Genomic DNA, 18,828 nt, shown 5'->3' on the forward strand with positions numbered 1-18,828 from the left:
GGTTGCAGACGAAGGTAGACAATGTGGGGAACCAGGAAACAGCTCCTAGCACAATGCGGAGGGCCCGAGCTTCACGAACAACGTCTACAAATGACCGCCACCCGGTGGACACTAGCGGAGGTTTCTGAAAGACTGGTGATAACGCGGACGGGGGAAGCATACCACGTGGATGGCACTCAACTACTCGGGGCAATCTTTCGTGTGATGATGACGGCTACTGGGGTAAATGATGGAGTGCGATGCCTAGAATGGCTGACGGAGGCGGTCTTGGGGGACTTATACCTGTACCAAAATGATGGTAGCCAAAAGCAGGCATCAAAGTGGATGGAAGGGGTGAACGTAAGCCGGATAACACTCGCAGAACTTCTCACGTGGAGGCTGGACAGTCATGGGATTATTACCGTTACCTCCAAACTAAGAAGGCGGCGACACGGGTACAGACCCAGCTTGCCCACGCAAATAATGGTACTGGTGGTCAATAATCCCACGCTGCTCACACGGAGGTGCAACAAGACGGAGGTCCGAATGTTGGCAACCCCCAATCATAGCGCAAGTGAGTTCGATATGGGAGCTGCAGATTACTTCGGGAACTGGACTAAATATTGGACGGAGTACGGTGGATAGTCGTCATGAAATGACTCAACAATTGACAGCAGCAGCAAAGAAGATCAAGCGACTATTTACTACAAGACAAATACTTCGTGGCGCGCGGGGGGGCCGGGGGGGGGGGCGAGGGTAATGTTCGACTTAACATCAAACGAAGATGTGGTGTATCTCGATGCAGCTATGGTTGTGATATCGGGTATTGATGCTTGTGTTAAAGTTTTGAACGGTTGCGCAGCGTCTAGCACTGTCAATCGTGTACTGGCGCAATATCACAAACTTGGGTCCGTGGATATTCACTTGGTAAGTAACTACGTTACCCGCTCGCTGGCTACGAAGATGGGCCCTGGTCTGCAAACAAAGGTGGCATCACTCACGTCAGTGAACCCTTCCGTGGATGACTTCATGTTTGAAGCCTGGTGTTTTGCAGAGCTGACCCACAATGGTCTTCATTGGAAATCGTTGGGTGTAGAGTTCAAGTAGGAAGAGTGGAAAGAAAGTCGAGTCATTTATTTCGATCCTGTCAAGTATTCAATTGGCGCTTATCTTGATGCAGCGTAGACTTGGATTGCACCACGGAAGTGGAACCAAGGTGGCTATGACGCCCTTTACGTCGATAAGGGGAGGAAACTTGTGAGGTTTGTTCAAGTGGCACGAGCACTGACGCACTCCTTCAACCACATGTACTTCGTTGATGTCTTGAACAAGCTGGCCGCAGTTGAGAGCTTGCCATTATTGGTGGAAATGTATTTTGTTGTCCCAGAGTGCAACCTGGAAAAGTTCCGTCTCCCAACAAAAAAACAAGATTTCAGAAACAATGTGTTAATGTTTGCTGCTGCACCAGAACGAGCTGGTCGTTTTCGGCCGGGGGCTCATCCGTTTGCAGAGTGTAAGGCAGTGTTCGCACGTGGCTCTCTGCCGAGCCACCGTGCACTGAAGTCCCGTTTCTCGTCGTGAGCAAATTATAAACTGATTGTCATATCAAAGCAAAAACTAGCTAGCAACAGACTGTTTCGTCAACCTTGAACTGAACTTCGCTCCGGTGGGAGTGAACCCATCGGATCAGGCAGAAGTCATACTCGCTGGGGTCCAGTACGAGAAGAATGACCACAAGCCAGTAGATGGCGCGCAAGTTCGGCAAGGTTACAAATGCGGTCGCTCAACAGAACACACGTGATTGTGGTGTGCTCCCCCCGTGGGAGTAAATTGCTTTGGACCAAAGTGGGTCCCTGCGGCACTGTTCGAGCGGTACATGATTGAGGCTGCAGGGAAAAGGGTTTTCGAGTGCTCTGCAGTCGCAGAGGAGCGACCCAGAGTGAGCAAGATCAGCACGCGGCGCATCTTCCCGTTAGGAAATTGTGAAACGCAAGTACGTTTTGCCTTTCAGTTGATCGTAACATTTATTTCATTCATATGCATCCGAGTTGGCACGTTTGATCGTCTTCACTTTTCCTAACTTTAGTTTGAGTTGCTTGACTGTAGTGTTGGATGCAACCACTCAAACTGGAAGGTGTAGTCGAATCCTAAAATGAAAATCAGAGATACATGGAACAGAGGAGAACTCAAAAAGGCTACAGCAAACGTACCGTAGTGCTTTAGTGACGCCTGCACGTTGTAAAATACCCAGAACACGAGCTTGATCTGAATACCGGCAAATTGTTTCTCCAACACAAAAGCTAGCTGGTGGATCGGTGAAAGCCCCAATTTCCGCTGCAGCATTAAGACTGTTGCCACGAAGGATATTGCTTGAAGCGCACAATACAGTAACACATTTTTCAGCGTGTGGTAGAGCTCACGCTGTTCGATGCCAGCAAGCTGGGCGTAATAGTCGCGGTTCGGCAGGTGGTACATGATAACCAAGTAGATCGCTACGATAGCAGTTCCGGAAACAGTTAGCGGAATTAGTGAATTCTCCACCTAAAACGTTTTGCGGACTACGTACAAAATACCAGCGGGATAATTACCTCAACGTAGTTGTGAAGGAGGACAATTTCGCTCATGTACAGTATACGCCGCACCTCTTGTGTGTATTGCATCGCGATGGACAATTTCGATGTTGTATTGCTTTGCTCAGATCCATTTCGCACAACTGTGCTCAATAGTCGACGATCTGAACTTGGTGTTTGAAGCACTAAGATGGGGGGGTTCCGACTTCGACTGGCCGGTACCACACGAGAGCTCTTCCAGAATATTTTCGCTCTTCGTTTTGTATTTACTATCTTTGCAATCGGAGATTCGCGGCTTGGTGAGATACAATTTGATCTGGAGATAGCGGTGCTTACTGGCCGTAACTCGTGAACACTTATAAGCAATTGGGCCTTGTCCAAATGCGTTGATACCTGACCGGTAACACTTTGTCTGATATTCGAGCTCAGGCGATCAGTCCAACTGCTTTCTTGGTCAACTTGATGGGCTAAGACTTCCAACCCGTGGTGAGCGCTATTCAATTTTCGTAAAGAGAAAGCCATTTGGATGCCGTCCGCTGTCATAAGCAGCAGCGTCGTCCAGATTGAGGGCGAATTTTGCATACAGTACGATACAAACAACGCGTTGAACACTTCAGCATTGAATATCACAACTTCGGGCATGTCATCTCGCAGATGCACCACAGTGCGCGTGAACGCGCTTCGAGCAAAAACTTTGATCACTGGCAATAGAAACGAGAATAAAAATTGCTCAGGGCGTGAAAGAGTTGTGAATACGTAAAAGTACACAGGGTAAATGATCGCCAGTAACAGTTGGCACAACCACTCTTTGCAGACATTTAGCACCATTTTCCACGCTGCTGGATTTTGACGGAACGCCTTCATCCACACGATTGCAATAGAAGCAGAAAGAGACGTCATCCATCCTGAGCACCCGAGAATAATTGTGAATGGGACTGGGAACCCGATGACCAAGGCAAAGCCATACAAAACGCCAACGGAAACAGCAGCCACTACAAATGTGTTCAAAAGTATCAGCGTGTTCGGGTAATGGAGAATAGGCACACTATTCCGAAACTGCTGAGCGCCGAGAAAACTCAACAACCAGTAGCTTGCATATTCTCGGGCAATAAACGTCGTGTTACCGCGAAGGCCATCCAATGGATCATCCAACTTCACAATATCAACCAGCACCGTCACCAATAAGCAGGGAAGTGGAGTCCCCACTATCACAGCGAAGGTACGAAGTAGTCGTGCATTCTTCACGTAATTTGTCAATTCAAGTGCTCGCTCGGAGGAATATCTGCCATGAGTTCCAGCTTGCGTGTACTCCCAAAGGTTCGTGATGGCGTCCAGACTAGGCATCTGCGAAGCGAAATGAGGAAGTAAATAGGACGGTACCGATCACAATGACGTCAGCTGAAAATAGTGTCACCGATAAAAACATCAGCTGACAAAATCACGTGAAACCACTTAGTTACCACAACAAATGATAGCCTAAAAGAGTTTTAATGAGGGGCTTAACGTTGGTTTAAATGACAGGCCAACCCCATTTTTCGTAGATCCTTCGTAAACTACTAGCCAGCATGGTGTTGTCTATCTCGGGAGATTTCATTTCTGGTGGTGAAGCCACCTAAACGCAAAGGTATAGTCGTAACCTGAGATCAAACTGTTAGCAATCCACCAGCATCAAGTAAACGCAAGCACGAGCCGAAATGCTTCAGCGACGCTTGAACGTTGTAGAACACCCAAAAGACCAGCTTGGTCTGTACGCCAGCGAATTGCTTTTCCAGCACGAATGCCAGTTGGCGAATCGGCGATAAGCCCAGCTTGCGTTGAAGCGCACATGCAAGTACCAGCAACGACAGGAGCTGGAGAGAGCAGTAAAACAGCACGTTCTTCAGCGTCATTAAAAGCTCGTCTCGGTTCATTCCAGCAAGTTGAGTGTAGTATTCTCGATTGGGCAAGTGATACATGGCGCACAAGTATATCGCTAACGGGGAACCGAAAAAAAAAACAATACGGTTAGAAGAAGTAAAACAGAATATGTGCTTCATCGTAGCGTTTGAAGAAGAGAATAGGACAGTACTTACAGAACACGAGGGGAATGACAACCTCGACATAATTGAGAAGCAGTAGAAACTCCGCCATGTAGAGCAGTCGCCGCACTTTGCGTGTATAACGCAGTCGAATTGGGACCTTGCGTGCGCTGTTTCCGGGAGTAAGAGCATCTTCCACCATGGGATGAATACTTCCTTTACCAAATAGCTGCTTTGCAGCACGCAGCGGGTGTGGAGCCAATGCAAATGTGCTGCAGGCATCCTTCGCAATCACTACAAGCGAGTTTTTCGCCATATCATTCTTTTGTGGTCTTGGTCTCGCTAAAGGCGTCGTATGGTGAGGTAGCTCTTGTGGTAATCTAGCAAAGGGTGCAATCAAGGCAGTCTGTGGAGCCATTTCGTCGCGAAGGAGTTTGCTGACTTGCTCCAGAGCGCTTGCGTTGCCTTCCTTCACGCTGTACATATGATCGCTGACCCAGTTTGTATCCCGCTCAATTCGGTTCTCTAACTCTTCTAACCCTCGTCGAGCGACTTCCATATCGCGCAAGGACAATCCAAGCAACACTATATCTGCAGCCATGAGCTCTAGCGTCGTCCAAATCGACGGGGAGTTCTGCATGCAGTACGAAACAAAAAGCGCATTGAACACTTCGACGTTGAAGACCACGACTTCCGGTAGATCGTCTCGCAAATGAACGACTGTGCGCACAAAGATGTTCCGCATGAGTATCTTGATCACGGGTAGAAGTAACGCAAATCCCATCTGAGTCTTGTAGGAGAGTATAGTGAACACGAAAAAGTAGGGAGGATAAATGACGACAAGCAGCACCTCGCACATCCAAACTTTCACCACATTCAGAATCATTGTCCCTGCTCCTGGGGTTTCTCTGACTTGTTGTGTCCATTCGATCCCCATAGAAATTGTGACAGCAATGATCCACACTGGCATGACCGTCACAATTGAGAACGGAAGCGGGAATCCAATCGTCAAAGCAAAACAATAGAAGACACCAACACACAGCATTGCTATCGCGATAGTATTTCCGAGCACGTGCTTCAAGGGGTACGAAAGTGCTGGTACACTCGTTCGGAACTGTTGGATCGAGAGGAAGTTCATCACCAAGTAGCTGTAGTATTCGCGAATAATAAACGTGAAGTTGGCGTTGATACCTTCGGACGGGTCTGCTAGTGGGAAAATATCAGCGACCACCGTCACGACGAGGCATGGCAACGGAGTGATCAACAAAACTGCAATGACTCGAATCCAGCTCGTTTCTCGGGCGTACGTTGCTAGTTCAAGCACGCGCCCTGCTGAGTACCTCCCATGCAGCTCCACTTGCGTGGACTCCCACAACTCAGCAACCTTGCTTAACGTGGGTCTCATCCGCTCGCAATGCACTTAACTTGCTTTGAATAGCTGCCCCAGCCGTGTACAATATTAATAACAGTGCAGGCTAAATGGAGCTTCAAGTCGTGTGTTTAGGAGTTTCTTCGTCCATTCGAAAGCCATCGGAATCGAGATCAAGTATGAATCAATAGAAAATGCCGACACAAAGTGCCGATATCCAGACTGCACTCCTTGAGTCCTCGCTAACAAGAGAATGGGGGTGCTGAAGGAAATTGGTGGATGCAGATGGATATTAGCACCACAAACATGCTGCTGGCCGCCACAGCAAGTGGCAAAACCATCAGGAACAAGCAAACACGGAAGTGGCGTCACGAGTAAAACTGTCACCGCCGAACTTGGCCACTTCGAATACCCGTTCCGTCGAGTATTTGCCGCGAGCACAGATTGTCACCGCTCAACGAGTCGCTTCAAGTCATCATCGCAGAGTTCTGACTATGGTTGGCCCGCACATAGTGACATCTAACCGTATGAGAGACGAACTAAACAGTTTTTGGCCACCTCCAGCTAACGTTGAAACCTGCTGACTGCACGCTGTGAAGTGTATAGCAAATCGTTAGTGCAGATCCTGAAGTACTCGCTTTTGTTTGTGGTAGTCGAGTAAATCCACGAACGTTCTTTAGATGAGGTCCTGGCCGCACAATTGAGACTTGCACTGTGGTCTTTAGGTGACGGACTCCTCTACCGTTACCACACTTTAAAGTCCTTCGCGAGCACCAAGTCGATCGATGGCACCTTTACTCCGAGCTCCAGCCCTCGTCAAAGGCGACACCATCGCCTTCGTAGCGCCAGCGTCAGGTCTTGCCGCTCTGGTGCCCCATCGACTGACCAAAGCTCGAGACGAGCTCGAGCGACATGGCTTCCGAGTCAAGATCTACCCTTCCGTGACTCGAACGGCCCAAGAAAATGCTACGACCCAGCAGAGCAGAGGTGACGATGTCGTTGCTGCAGTTGATCGCACAGTGTCTAGCGCGTACAGCTCTGCGGATGCCGAAACCCGAGCGGACGAGCTGATGCAAGCGTTCCGAGACCCGACGGTGGCAGCGATCGTCTGCACCATCGGGGGCTTCACTTCGCACGAAGTTCTCGAGTATCTCGACTTTGAGGTGATCGCTGCATGCCCTAAAATCTTCTGTGGCTTCTCGGACATCACGACGCTGCATCTCGCGCTCTACAGCAAGACGAAGCTGTGCAGTTTCTACGGTCCTGCCGCTGTCGTCCAGTTCGGCGAGTTTCCTGGTCCTATGTCGTACACGGTGGCGTCTTTCTGGAAGGCGGTGCAGTGTCCTGCAGAGCCACTTGGAGAGATTTCTCCGTCTACAGAATGGACTGACGACAAGACTGCGAATTGGTTCACACGTGCCGACATCGCGCACCAAGATGCCATGAAGCCAAACCCCGGTCACACGTGGCTGCGAGCTGGGAGTGCCACGGGTCGAATTCTTGGCGGTTGTCTGCCTACTCTGCTTCAGGTGCGAGGGTCCGAGTTCATGCCCGATCTACGCGACGCCATTCTACTGATTGAGATGCCCGAAGGACCGCAGTTTGACCAAGGAATGGCTCTTTCAGACGTCAATGTTGCGCTGGGATGGTTGCGCGTGGACGGCACCTTCAGCAAGATTCGGGGCCTTGTGGTCGGCCGAGCATTTGCGTACTCGGAGGCACAAGTGGAGGAGCTGCAGAGGCTCATCCGGCACCACACCCGCGACACAAGTTTTCCGATTCTCTACGGCGTGGACGTCGGTCACACCAACCCGGTCGCGACTATCCCACTCGGTTGCCAAGCTGCTCTAGATGCGTCCTCCAACTCGTTCAGAATTCTCGAGAGTGGTGTCGCTGAGAGGAAGCGAACTCATGGAGTATAAGGCAAACTAGCACACCGCATTGCTTATATACAAGAGTGTCCAGCTGCAGCTTCATCTTGCGACTGTGGTTCTTGCGCATGAGAACACTTCCCAACTAGGCGTTCCGTGCACACCTCTGCGAGGGGGAATAACGCAGGAGATTGTGGTGAAGCATCGTAATGAAACCAACAGCAGGACGACTCGATGAAACGGACACATAACGAAATTTGTGCCGTGTCGATGTTCGAGCACCGCCCAGAAGACTCGGCAACCCACACAAATCGCTGGATAGAAACGGGTTTGGCAAGCGGATCGTGGAATGGTTCACCTTCACGTCCGTCCTCTCATGAGATGATGCAGCAGCATTAGGATGAGATCGATACTGGGACGGTACGAAACGCGACCATCACAGTCTCTGGTCATCTTCGACCCACCCAGGCAACGGACCCGGCAGACTCATGAGCATTCTGTTTTTTGCCTCGCATCCACCCAATTGATCACCTCCCAGCATCATGTCGGAGCTCCTTACTATCACGACTCCACAAGACACGCCGCGCATTGCGTACGCCATCCAGCTGGACGATACGTTGAGTCCTCAAGCGGTTGTGCCCTGCACGCCAGAGGGCGATGGCCCCAGCGCTTACAAGCGCATCGACGACGATATCACACTCGGCATTGCGACCGGATACTGGACGACGGACCTCTTCGCCTGCTTCGACAACCTCGTGCCCAACACGTTGATGGCCACGTTGTGTCCGTGCGTCTCGCTCGCTCAGATCACTCATCGTCTGGGTGTGGTGCCGTTCTACACAACACTGCTGTTCTTCACGTTGCTGTGCATTTTGGAGCTGTCGATGGTGGCGTTCACCGTCCTGCAGTTCGTCTCCGTTACGGTTCTCGGACACAACGTGAGCGTTCACTACTTCCACGCACACCGCGTGGAGGAGCCTCGTCCTGCCATCAACGGCATGTTTGTGACGGTTGCAGTGCTGAACCACGCGACGTTCGCCGCCGCTCTGTGGGTGCTACGCAATCGGATCCGCCACCAGTTCCAGATCCCAGGCACCAATTCCAACGACTGCGTGTCTGTCACGTGCTGCCCCTGCCTCTCGACAGCTCAAATGGCGTCGCACATCAAGAGCTTCCGACCCGGTTCGTGCTCTTTTGCCCCCGTGGACACGTTACCTCGCTACCAGTGAGTGACCCACCAATGCAGATGCAACCACATTGCATATACAACCTTTTGCGCCCACTCTGAGCCATACCACTTCAACATGACAATAATTGTACGGCACGGCAATCATTGCCTAATCTCGTCTCATCATATAAAAATCAAGTTCGATTCTTAATTGAAATTTTAAATTCATTTCGTACATACATAATCATTCCAACCAATAAGTGCGACTTTTCTGAGCCACACACTAACATGCTGCGTCAACTGGGCTCTAGTTCGCGGCGTGTCTCGCTGTGCACGTCGTCCCGACGGCACCCCATTCACTTCTGCGGGTCGTCGCTACTGCGCCAGCGTCTGACGCGTCCATGGAGCTCTTCGTCGTCCATCACCGCTCAGAATTCCGGTCAGGAGGACGCCGCGAGCGTCGGGAATATCCGGAACATCGGCATTTTGGCGCATATCGACGCCGGCAAGACTACCACGACGGAACGGATGTTGTTCTACTCTGGGGCCATTCGTAGGATGGGCGAGGTGCACGATGGCGACGCTACTATGGACTTTATGCCCCAGGAGCGAGAGCGCGGCATCACCATCGGCGCGGCGGCCATCAGCTTCCCGTGGCGCGACCACCACGTCAATCTGATCGACACCCCGGGCCACGTGGATTTTACTATTGAAGTGGAGAGAGCTGTTCGCGTTCTGGACGGAGCGGTGGCGGTGCTAGACGGTGTCGCGGGTGTGGAGGCGCAGACGGAGACGGTCTGGGAGCAGGCGGACAGATACAAAGTGCCCCGCATCGCCTTTGTGAACAAACTGGACCGCGAGGGAGCGAGCTTTGTGAGGGCCTGTGAGTCCATTGAAGCCAGGTTCGGAGTGCAGACGCTGTGTGTGCAGCTGCCTGTCGGAGAAGAAGCGGCGTTTGAAGGATTGCTGGATCTCGTCGACCTGCAGCTGGTCAAGTGGGTGGACAAGGAAGGCGAGCACGTCCAGCGGCTCCCGTTGTTGCCGTCCGCAGGTGGCAAGATGGCGGAGTTGTACGCACAAGCTCTTGAAGGACGACAGACGCTGATTGAGCGTGCGTCGAATTTCGACGAAGAGCTGGGAGAACTGTTCCTGATGGAAGAGGAGATCGATAATGACACGCTCAAGGCGGCGCTGCGTCGTATTACGGTTCAACGTGACATGGCATCGCAAGCGGTCGTTACGCTGTGTGGCAGTGCGCTGAAGAACAAGGGGGTGCAGCCGCTGCTGGACGCGGTGGTGGACTATTTGCCGTCGCCGTTGGATTTGTCTCCGTTTGAAGCGCACACTGTTGCCGGTGGCAAGAAACCCCGTGGCCGTAGTCACGGAGCAGAAAGCCAAGTAGTGCAACTCAAGGCATCGTCTAGCGAACCGCTGTGCGCGCTCGCTTTCAAGGTTCAGCACGACCGTCAGCGTGGACTGGTGGTTTTCTTCCGCGTGTATTCCGGTGTGCTAAACGCCAAGACTCAGCTGCTGAACGCTTCTCGTGGCGGTACGAAGGAAAGGCTGACGAGGCTCATGCACGTGTCTGCGGACGACCAGGAGGCCGTGGAAAGCATCTCGGCTGGTCACATTGGCGCAGCTGTGGGTCTTAAGCACACCTTCACGGGCGACACGCTTATAAGTGCAAAGGATGCGGCCCACCAGGTTGTGCTGCCTGGTGTCCAAATCCCCAAGCCTGTCTTCACGTGCTCCATTGAGGCTGAGTCGTCAGCGAAGCAGAAAGATCTGGACAATGCACTGGAAAACTTGCAGCGCGAGGACCCGAGCTTTGTGGTGACCGTGGACGATGAGACTGGCCAAACGCTCATGTCTGGCATGGGTGAACTCCATTTGGATATTATCAAGGAGCGTCTGCGCAGCGAGTACAAGCTCGAGCCCTCGGTTGGTGCGATGCGTGTGGCATACTTGGAGAGCGTCACGAACTCGGTGGAGCTGCCGTACACGCACGATGTTATGCTGGGCACTGATCGCCACTTTGCAAAGCTTACTGTCCACGTGGACCCGCTGCTTGAGCACCAAGAAGAAGACCAAGCCGGCGATGGCGAGGAGGATGAAAGCAATAGCAATGTGGTGCACTGGAAGAACCAGGGTGCGAAGAAGTTGCCGCATGCCTTCGCACTGGCGATTGAGGAAGGACTGCGAGCTGGACTGAGCCGTGGCGTCCTGACGCCGAACCGTGTTGCGTACGTGAAGGTGACGGTGGACGAAGCTGATTGTGAATGGGATAACGACTCGAGCGCTGCTTCGTTCCGTGCAGCTGCTGCACTTGGGCTGAAGGAGGCTCTCAAGGAGGCCGAACCTGTCATCTTGGAGCCGACGATGAAGCTGGAGGTGCGTTCTCCCGATCGCTGCGTTGGTGACGTTCTTGCCGACTTGAGCTCTCAAAGACGCGCTCATATCCAAGAAGTGGGCTCTGCGTCTGGCGGAGAAGGAGGTGACTCGATTGTCAACCAAGGTCGCTCCATTGTGCACGCGCATGTGCCACTTGCACATATGGTGGGCTACGCCACCTTGCTGCGCTCGAAGACGCAGGGCGAAGCCTCCTTCGGTATCCAATTTCTACGCTATGTCGAGGTGGACCCGGCTACTCGTGACCGCCTCACTGGAAATCTTCGGAAATCGCCGCCAAAGCAGTTCGAGACGCCTACATCAGAGGAGTGAGGCAAGCAATGGGAGACACCAATAGAGTTTTGTGGTCAAGCTCGTGTTCTTCTTACTTCTGCGTGCTCGCCTCTCACTCTTGGTAGAAGTTCCAGACGCAAATGCAGGAATCTGAGCCGACAGACACGAGTTGCCGTTCATCTGGACTCCACGCGAGCGCATTGACTGTATTCGAATGACCACGAGCCGATGCCAGTAGCTCAGAAGAACCGAGATCAAAGAGCTTTACCTCGCAATCTTCACCGCACGTGGCCAGGAACCGGCCGGAGGGGGACACGCGAGCACAAGAAACTTTGAGATGACTGGGGTCCACAATGTGTTGGACTGGCTCAGGCTCATCGCAATCCCAGACGAGGAGCCTGCCGTCGGCACCCGCAGTCACGATCTCCGTCTCGCTGTCTAATCTTTGGGTGATGCTGTGGAAAGCACCTTCGCGAACTTGCTGTGCCACGATACGGCGAGCTCCTTTCAGGTCGTAGATGAAGAGCGCCTTGTCAAGTCCGCACGAGTGCACTCGATGCGGCAGCTTGATATCCACGAGCACTCCGGTCACTCCTCGCTTGTGTTCGTGGAATTGGAGAACCAACTCGCGCGTCGCGAAGGACCAAACGCTCACACCTCCGTCGCTGGCACCACTCACCACGTACTGAGCGCTGCAAGCCACAGCAGTCACCTCACCCCGATGTGCTGTTGCTATGTGCCACTTCGGTTGAGCAGTGGACGCATCATATGCGCGTAGCCAGCCATCGCCCCAACCGGAGATCACTAGCGACGAGTTTGTTGCTGCGTTGGGGTTCTTGGTGATAGTGATGCACAGTCCGGCAACGGCCTCCGTTGCCATGCACTTGAGGCGGTACGTCGAGAGGTCCCAGACGCGCATACTGCCGTCCACAGAAATGGTTGCAAACTCGTCACATGAATCACCAAAGGCGCAGCTCGTAACAGAGCCCAAGTGGCTGCTCGCGAGCTCGGAAGTCACGAGTGTGGAGGTTACGATGTGATACATTTTCCCTGCAGACGTTCCAGCAAACAGTTGGGCTCCACCAGGGCTTATCGATATGCTAGTGATTCCACCAACAAGTTGCACCTGGCCCACGAGGTTCCAGTCCGAGTCACGCCCCATGAGTTTCTTGAGAACGCCGTCGCCAGCGCCCACGTACACATAACCGGAAGCCCCGCATGCCGCAACGCTATGAACCCCGTTCCTCACGACTGGAACTGCGTTGCGGTACACCATGGCGTCGGTGTTGAATACCACAAGCTCTCCAGCTGCAGTGCCTGCCAGCACATCCGTCCGCGTTTGGGTGATGGCGGCACAGAGGTAGGTGCGCGTGATCCCTACGTTGGGCATTGAGAAGGTGGAGACCTCGAGGCGATACTGCATACCCGCAATGTCGTAGGCTAGCTCACCACACAACAGTTGACTCGAGTGTGCAAAGGTGAGAGAATACTTGGGCCGTCGACACTTTTCATCCATCTTGCCCCAGTTGAGGATCGTAACAGGCGTGGGGAAGGCCTTGGTCAGCACGACCTCGGACGTCTACCATGCAACACCAAGACACTACACGTCAGCAACAACCACCATAAGCTCAGGAAAATGTAAACTTACTCGCATATCCCAAAGAATGACGCGGCAATCCTCGGACGACGCAGCCAGGAAGTGGTCGTCAGGGGAGAACGCCATCTGCAGCACGGGACGGAAGAAGCCTTCAAGACGGTAGCGCTCGCGCCCTGACGCCAAATCCCAAATGACGATAAACGCGCCACCTCGATCTGTTCGTCCAGAGTGGGGAGGTACCTGCGCTGAAGCCAGGAACGCTCCCGTACTCGACATACTCAGCACGTTGATCTCTTCCTCGTGTCCACACAGGAGCTCCTGGCTCTGCGAATCGTGTATTTTCCCAATCACCACCGCCGACCCCATGCTGCCAGCACCACAAACACAGCAATTAGTCGCCACAATTCACTAAATCCACACTCTTCCCGTACCAAGTGATGTAGCCGTCCGGGTCCGTCGGATGTGCGTGGATCGTGCTCTTGCCTTTGCCCGTGTACCCGCTAAGATGCTCCAGCTCGAGCGAGAGTCCAGGACGGCTCTGATACATCTCATTGTTGTCGGAGGCGTATATGTTGTCGTAGCCATTGCGGTAGCCGCCGCCTTGCGACGAGGACGAAGTGCTGATGCCACTGCGCGGGTCCGACGGCGTCTTCACGTATCGGTCGTTGCTTGAGCTCAACGCACTGGGCGCGAACAGCTCCGGGTCAATCCCTCGCGTCTGGCGCTGCATAGTGAGGCAGTGGGCTGAATGTCAATTTGGAGCGGTGCGTCGCTTCAAGATCGAGAATCGAGACTGACAGGGGTAACGACTTATGATGCATGTGGTTGGTCTAATTTGGACGTAGACTTTTAAGGAAAGCCGGTGCAGAAGTACGAGGTGACTCAGCAACAATGATCGCAATACTGCACCGAAGCTTCCCCGCTGCATCCAGTCACATGCGATCAGCTATTCCATCACAGTGCGCTTCCAGTGCTCTGCGAAAATGATCTCTTGACCGTCGGTTCAGCCCCGCCCGCAAATCAGGTCGTCTGGTCAAACGTTTCGAGTTTGTACCCATGACTCAAAACACAACCTTTACACAAAGTACACTTATTAACCTCCAATCAATTACGCTGAAAATGTATTTTAGCGAATCACTCATCACCAAGATCGGGCATGAATCTGCGAAAAATACCTCGCACTAAAGAAATAGTCCGCGGCCTATCCACACAAAAGAACAAACGACGATCAGCCGTGAAGCAGAAAGCCGAGGAAGAAGCCCCCGGACGTGCTCGGTTGCGCGGGTGAAAGTTCGTCTCCCAGGACACTTCAGGCGCTCGTACCGGCGTGTGCGTGAAGCAGAGACGCTGCTCTCTCCCGTCACCCAAGTGTGCGTCTCGTCCTCTATCCACAGCCGACGCTATCTGCGCGCGTAGAGAACCATCTCATGCTGCGCGCCAAACACATGGGCTTCAAGAGCGTGCGCCGCGTGGAGGTCAAGGCCGAGACCACGGCGCCCGGGGAGCTGCGCGCACCTAGCGACGCGTCTGGCGCGCGTCTCGGGACGTCGCGCGGTCGCCGCACGCTGCCCAAACTCGAGTTCACAGTGGACGAAGACGGCGCCGTGCTGCACGGTCCGCAACGCGGGTCGCAGTCGCTCTACGCCACGTCCAGTGTCGATCCGACGCCCTTTCACTCAGCTCTGGAGACGGACCTGGCCGCTAGCTTCCAGGCGTTGCATATGCGCGAGTTCCCCAGTCCCCAAGAGGAAGAAGAGACGTGTCCACCCCCACAGATGAAGGAGTGTGTGCTCAACGACACGCGCGCTACGACGATGGCCCTGAAATACGACAATGGCGTGGGGAAGTTCGTGTGCGGCTCGTCCATTGAGCGCTTCTCGGGCCATACAGGCGTGTGTAGAGTACTGGGTAGCAAGAAGTACCCTATTATTCCTCATAGCTTGAGACTGGGGGATCTATTGAGGATCGGATCCGTGGGGCTTGTGGTGTGTGAACTGAATCGCACCACGAGCGACGAGACGGAGGAGGCGCTCACTAACGACCAGTACGAATTCTTGAAGCAGAACTACCTGAGCCTGCCACTGCAGCAGACGTTCCACCCGACAGAGCGAGATCCCGACATGGAGGACACTGGAGAGAATGATGACAAGGACCACGTACGTGTCGGAGGAGACACGTCGGATGAAGGCGAATCGGAAGAGGACAAGGACAGGAAAGGGGGGAGACGATCGAGCGTCGAGGGACAAGACAGCACCGACACGCGCCACAATAATGTACCTTTGGGTGTGGCGGGCACAGCTGTCAAGAGGTTCTGCTACATTTGTTACGACGGAGACGAGGACCCGGACAACAACCCGCTCGTAGCGCCGTGCCACTGTAAGGGCGACACGAAATACGTGCATCTGGACTGCCTCCAGCGCTGGAATAACAACTTGGATGCGGAAGGGACGAACCCGAACCAGAAAGTGTGCGCCGTCACCAACACAGATGGACTGGATGTATGCAGCATTTGCAAGGCTACGTACTTGACGAGTGTGCGTCTGGAAGATGGCCGCGTGGTGTCGTTGCTTGCCAAGAAGTTGCCACCGCCATATGTCACTTTTGCTGTTGTGACGCAACACGAAACGCGGAATCGCTCCACGGCGCTCACCAACACGCGGTTCCAGCTGAGCTTCGCGAAGTAAGTGTGGATGAGGGGTTCAAGATGGATCTGTTGCGCTGGGTGGCTCATGATGTTGTGTCTGTATGTGTAGCATGCCGCGGAACCAGCAATTCCTCACCATTGGCCGCTCCACCACGAACAACATGACTCTGCGCTACCGCACGGTGTCCCAGCTGCATGCCAAGATCAAATTTCAAGATGTAAGTGTTCCAACCTACAGTGTTCGGACATGATGCAAATGTTTCTGTGGTTCTGACATTTGCTTTGCGTTATCAGAACCACTTTTTACTCTATGACGCCTCAAGCTCGAATGGTACCATGCTGTTCTTGAGCAAGCCTTTGGAGCTGGACTGGAATGAGACAATGCACGTGAAGATCGGACGTACCATCCTGACACTCAAGGCCAAGAAGAAATGGAAATGGGGTGGAACAGGGTCGGGGGATGAAGAGAACGAAGACGGAGGCCGCGCATCTTCACCGCGTATCAATGGGAACCCTCGAGGGTCCGAGAACCGCCTTTCAAGCCCGGGGTCAGTTGCGACGGGTAATGATTTTGATATGGGCGGCAACAGTGCCATCAATGACCCAAGTGCCGAGCTGGTGGCTGTACCATTTGCAAGCCATCTACCTCGGACATACACAGCGCCTAATGTGTTGAGCTCGCGCTTCAACCGGAGTGCACCGCCCAACGCGCTGACGGCTCGGCCACTCCGTCAGAGGTCACTATCAAACATTGCTCCTGTCATGCTGCACGAAGACAACAACGCGGATGTGTTTCATGTGCCTTCTGTGTTTCTGGACGAGCTAGAGGCGGACGAGCCCGACACATTCACGACGCAGGCTGTTCGAGAACCGGTGGTGCTGCCTGTACCATCGAGGAGTTTCCGTGATGTTGCCGCCGAGAATGCGTCGCCCTCATTGACGTCTCAGCTGGCTGGCGAAGGTGTCGTTGACGCCAGTACCCATGCTCCAGCACGGACCCGCCAGGAGTTGCCTACTCAACGGCGCGGACTCTACGACATGATGGACTCGTTGTCCGAACGCGGGACAAGTCCTGTCGTAGCTTCTGCGGCAGGCTTGATGGAACAGGAATAACGATGGGGTTGGTGTTATTGCCGTTCCTCTCCCTATTGCCTCTGTTGGCTGGCGACGTCGCGGGGTGACTGGCGCCTTGTCTTTGGATGCTGCGCAGCGGCGTGTGCTCCTACTCGTATATTTAACCACAGAAGGATCGGCAAGAGCACCGCACGTAAACCACCTCAAAGACTGTGCACATTTTCATTTTGCTCCAGATTTTGTCTTGTAACTACGTAGTACTTCAAGTATAACCTACTGCTTGTCGGTAAGAAGTTGTACAGCTAAAATAGGTAACAACATGTAAGCATTGGCATGAACGTCCTATAGTGAGCGCTCCCACAGCATTTTGAAACTGCCCAACTGATCACGTTTCGAAGCGTGCATTCACGCAAACATGACACGAGGTCCTTGTCGCCTTCCAATCTTAGTGTCACTTGCCCAACGCCCCAAACTCGAGCTACTCCAAGCACTCGGTCAGTTGATTAGCAGGTCATTTTGACCAGAACCTCTTGGCAATGCCCAGTCCGCAGCAGAGGTTCGCACAGGCGTGGGAGCGTACGCAAGTGGAGCTCCATGGCACCTATTCCCCCGATCGAGTGCTGGCCTTGGCAAAGTACACGCGTGAGACGGGTTGGCCTCACATCATGATGGTTCTGCTGGTAACCCCACTGCCGTGCCTCCTCATCACGGTGCTGAGTGACGTTTTCCCGCTCGAAGAACCATCCGAAGGCATTAAAGCCAACAAGATGTTCCAAGTCCGACAATACTACAGCTACGTGGTCATGAGCTTCCTATGCGCCCAACAGTTCCGGACCAGCGTCCGCGCACTCCCGTACCCAAACTGGAGAGTGGCAAGAAATACCGTCGTGGTCGCAGCGCTCACAATCGCTGTGCTGTACGGATACGCGCTCTGGGTCGGGTTTCCAGTGCCGTTTTCGATCGTTATCGCGATGCCAGCGTGGGTTGTCATTATCACGGTCTCCATGGCCATCGAGTGGCTCCGACTGATTCAACAGAACCCTGGCACGGGAACGATGGTGATCAACACGGTCAAGGTCTGGCTGTGCGAAGTACTGCTTGTGGTCACATACCCACCGTACTTCTACGTCTTCACGACGCTTTCCAAGACGGGGCAAATGTTCTTTGCCTCACTGTTACCCGTGATCAAGCTGATCATGCGGAATATTTTCACTCTAACGGTGGTTCACTTAAGCGATGAGATGCCCGAAGTCATCGTGTTCAACTCGGAAGTCTTCAACGCGTTGTTCGTGTCGTACTGCATGCAGAATTCCCCCTCTTTCGGCACAACTCTGATGGTCACTGCTGCCTTACTGATCCAGTTGGCCATGTCACTTCGAGATGTGAACGACGCTGTCCGCCGTATGGAGCAGATAGGCAGACAACTCGCCCATGAAGATGTGTACAATGAGCCTCGCAATGCTACACCGAAGTCAAGTGTCGGAGCGCACGTTTTAACCTGTTTGGAGCGTGCAGAAAGCATGATACTGGACCAGCAAGATGCGCCTCAGGACCAAGGTATCAAGATGGCCCTCACTAACCCGCGTAGACGGTCCTCGGTCAAGTCACCCGACAAAGTAGCGGATACTTGCGAAATGAATGGCAAGATGGTGGATGAGGATTTCAACTTTGAGTCTCCACCCACGATGCGACTTCATGGAGGAGCTCGAATTCAACCAGCACCCGAGAATGCTATGAAACCTCGCGACTCAAAGGCGGTAACAGCTACCTCACTGCAGTATATTCTGGAGGTTCGAAGACTTCTCTACCTGACTGAGTTTCTCGTCCTGATTAACTACGTAGGCGTATTCATCCCG

The 18,828-nt window shown here is 53.3% G+C and overlaps 5 protein-coding genes across 5 annotated transcripts; 4 read left to right on the plus strand and 1 right to left on the minus strand.

Annotated features, from left to right (window-relative positions):
• Window positions 1-6,721: 6,721 nt before the first annotated feature.
• On the plus strand, window positions 6,722-7,858 carry KRP23_5225 (putative carboxypeptidase YocD; the record flags this gene model as incomplete). Its single annotated transcript, XM_067890270.1, has 1 exon — window positions 6,722-7,858. One exon carries the CDS (start codon window positions 6,722-6,724, stop codon window positions 7,856-7,858), a length of 1,137 nt encoding a protein of 378 aa, XP_067746830.1.
• Window positions 7,859-8,349: 491 nt separating this feature from the next.
• KRP23_5226 (uncharacterized protein) lies at window positions 8,350-9,036 on the plus strand (the record flags this gene model as incomplete). The annotated part of the gene is made up of 1 exon (XM_067890271.1): window positions 8,350-9,036. One exon carries the CDS (start codon window positions 8,350-8,352, stop codon window positions 9,034-9,036), a length of 687 nt encoding a protein of 228 aa, XP_067746831.1.
• A 227-nt stretch (window positions 9,037-9,263) lies between these two features.
• Window positions 9,264-11,696, plus strand: KRP23_5227 (Elongation factor G; the record flags this gene model as incomplete). The annotated part of the gene is made up of 1 exon (XM_067890272.1): window positions 9,264-11,696. One exon carries the CDS (start codon window positions 9,264-9,266, stop codon window positions 11,694-11,696), a length of 2,433 nt encoding a protein of 810 aa, XP_067746832.1.
• A 73-nt stretch (window positions 11,697-11,769) lies between these two features.
• KRP23_5228 (Cilia- and flagella-associated protein 52) lies at window positions 11,770-13,984 on the minus strand (the record flags this gene model as incomplete). The annotated part of the gene is made up of 3 exons (XM_067890273.1): window positions 11,770-13,236; window positions 13,306-13,621; window positions 13,686-13,984. 3 exons carry the CDS (start codon window positions 13,982-13,984, stop codon window positions 11,770-11,772), a joined length of 2,082 nt encoding a protein of 693 aa, XP_067746833.1.
• Window positions 13,985-14,681: 697 nt separating this feature from the next.
• KRP23_5229 (E3 ubiquitin-protein ligase MARCHF5) lies at window positions 14,682-17,011 on the plus strand (the record flags this gene model as incomplete). The annotated part of the gene is made up of 3 exons (XM_067890274.1): window positions 14,682-15,934; window positions 16,008-16,116; window positions 16,193-17,011. The coding sequence occupies 3 exons, from the start codon at window positions 14,682-14,684 to the stop codon at window positions 17,009-17,011; spliced, it is 2,181 nt and encodes a 726-aa protein (XP_067746834.1).
• Between the last annotated feature and the right edge of the window lie 1,817 nt (window positions 17,012-18,828).

The sequence above is a fragment of the Phytophthora ramorum genome (assembly GCF_020800215.1).
Source record: "Phytophthora ramorum isolate Pr-102 chromosome Unknown Phyram_PR-102_s0004, whole genome shotgun sequence".
NCBI lineage: Eukaryota > Oomycota > Peronosporomycetes > Peronosporales > Peronosporaceae > Phytophthora > Phytophthora ramorum.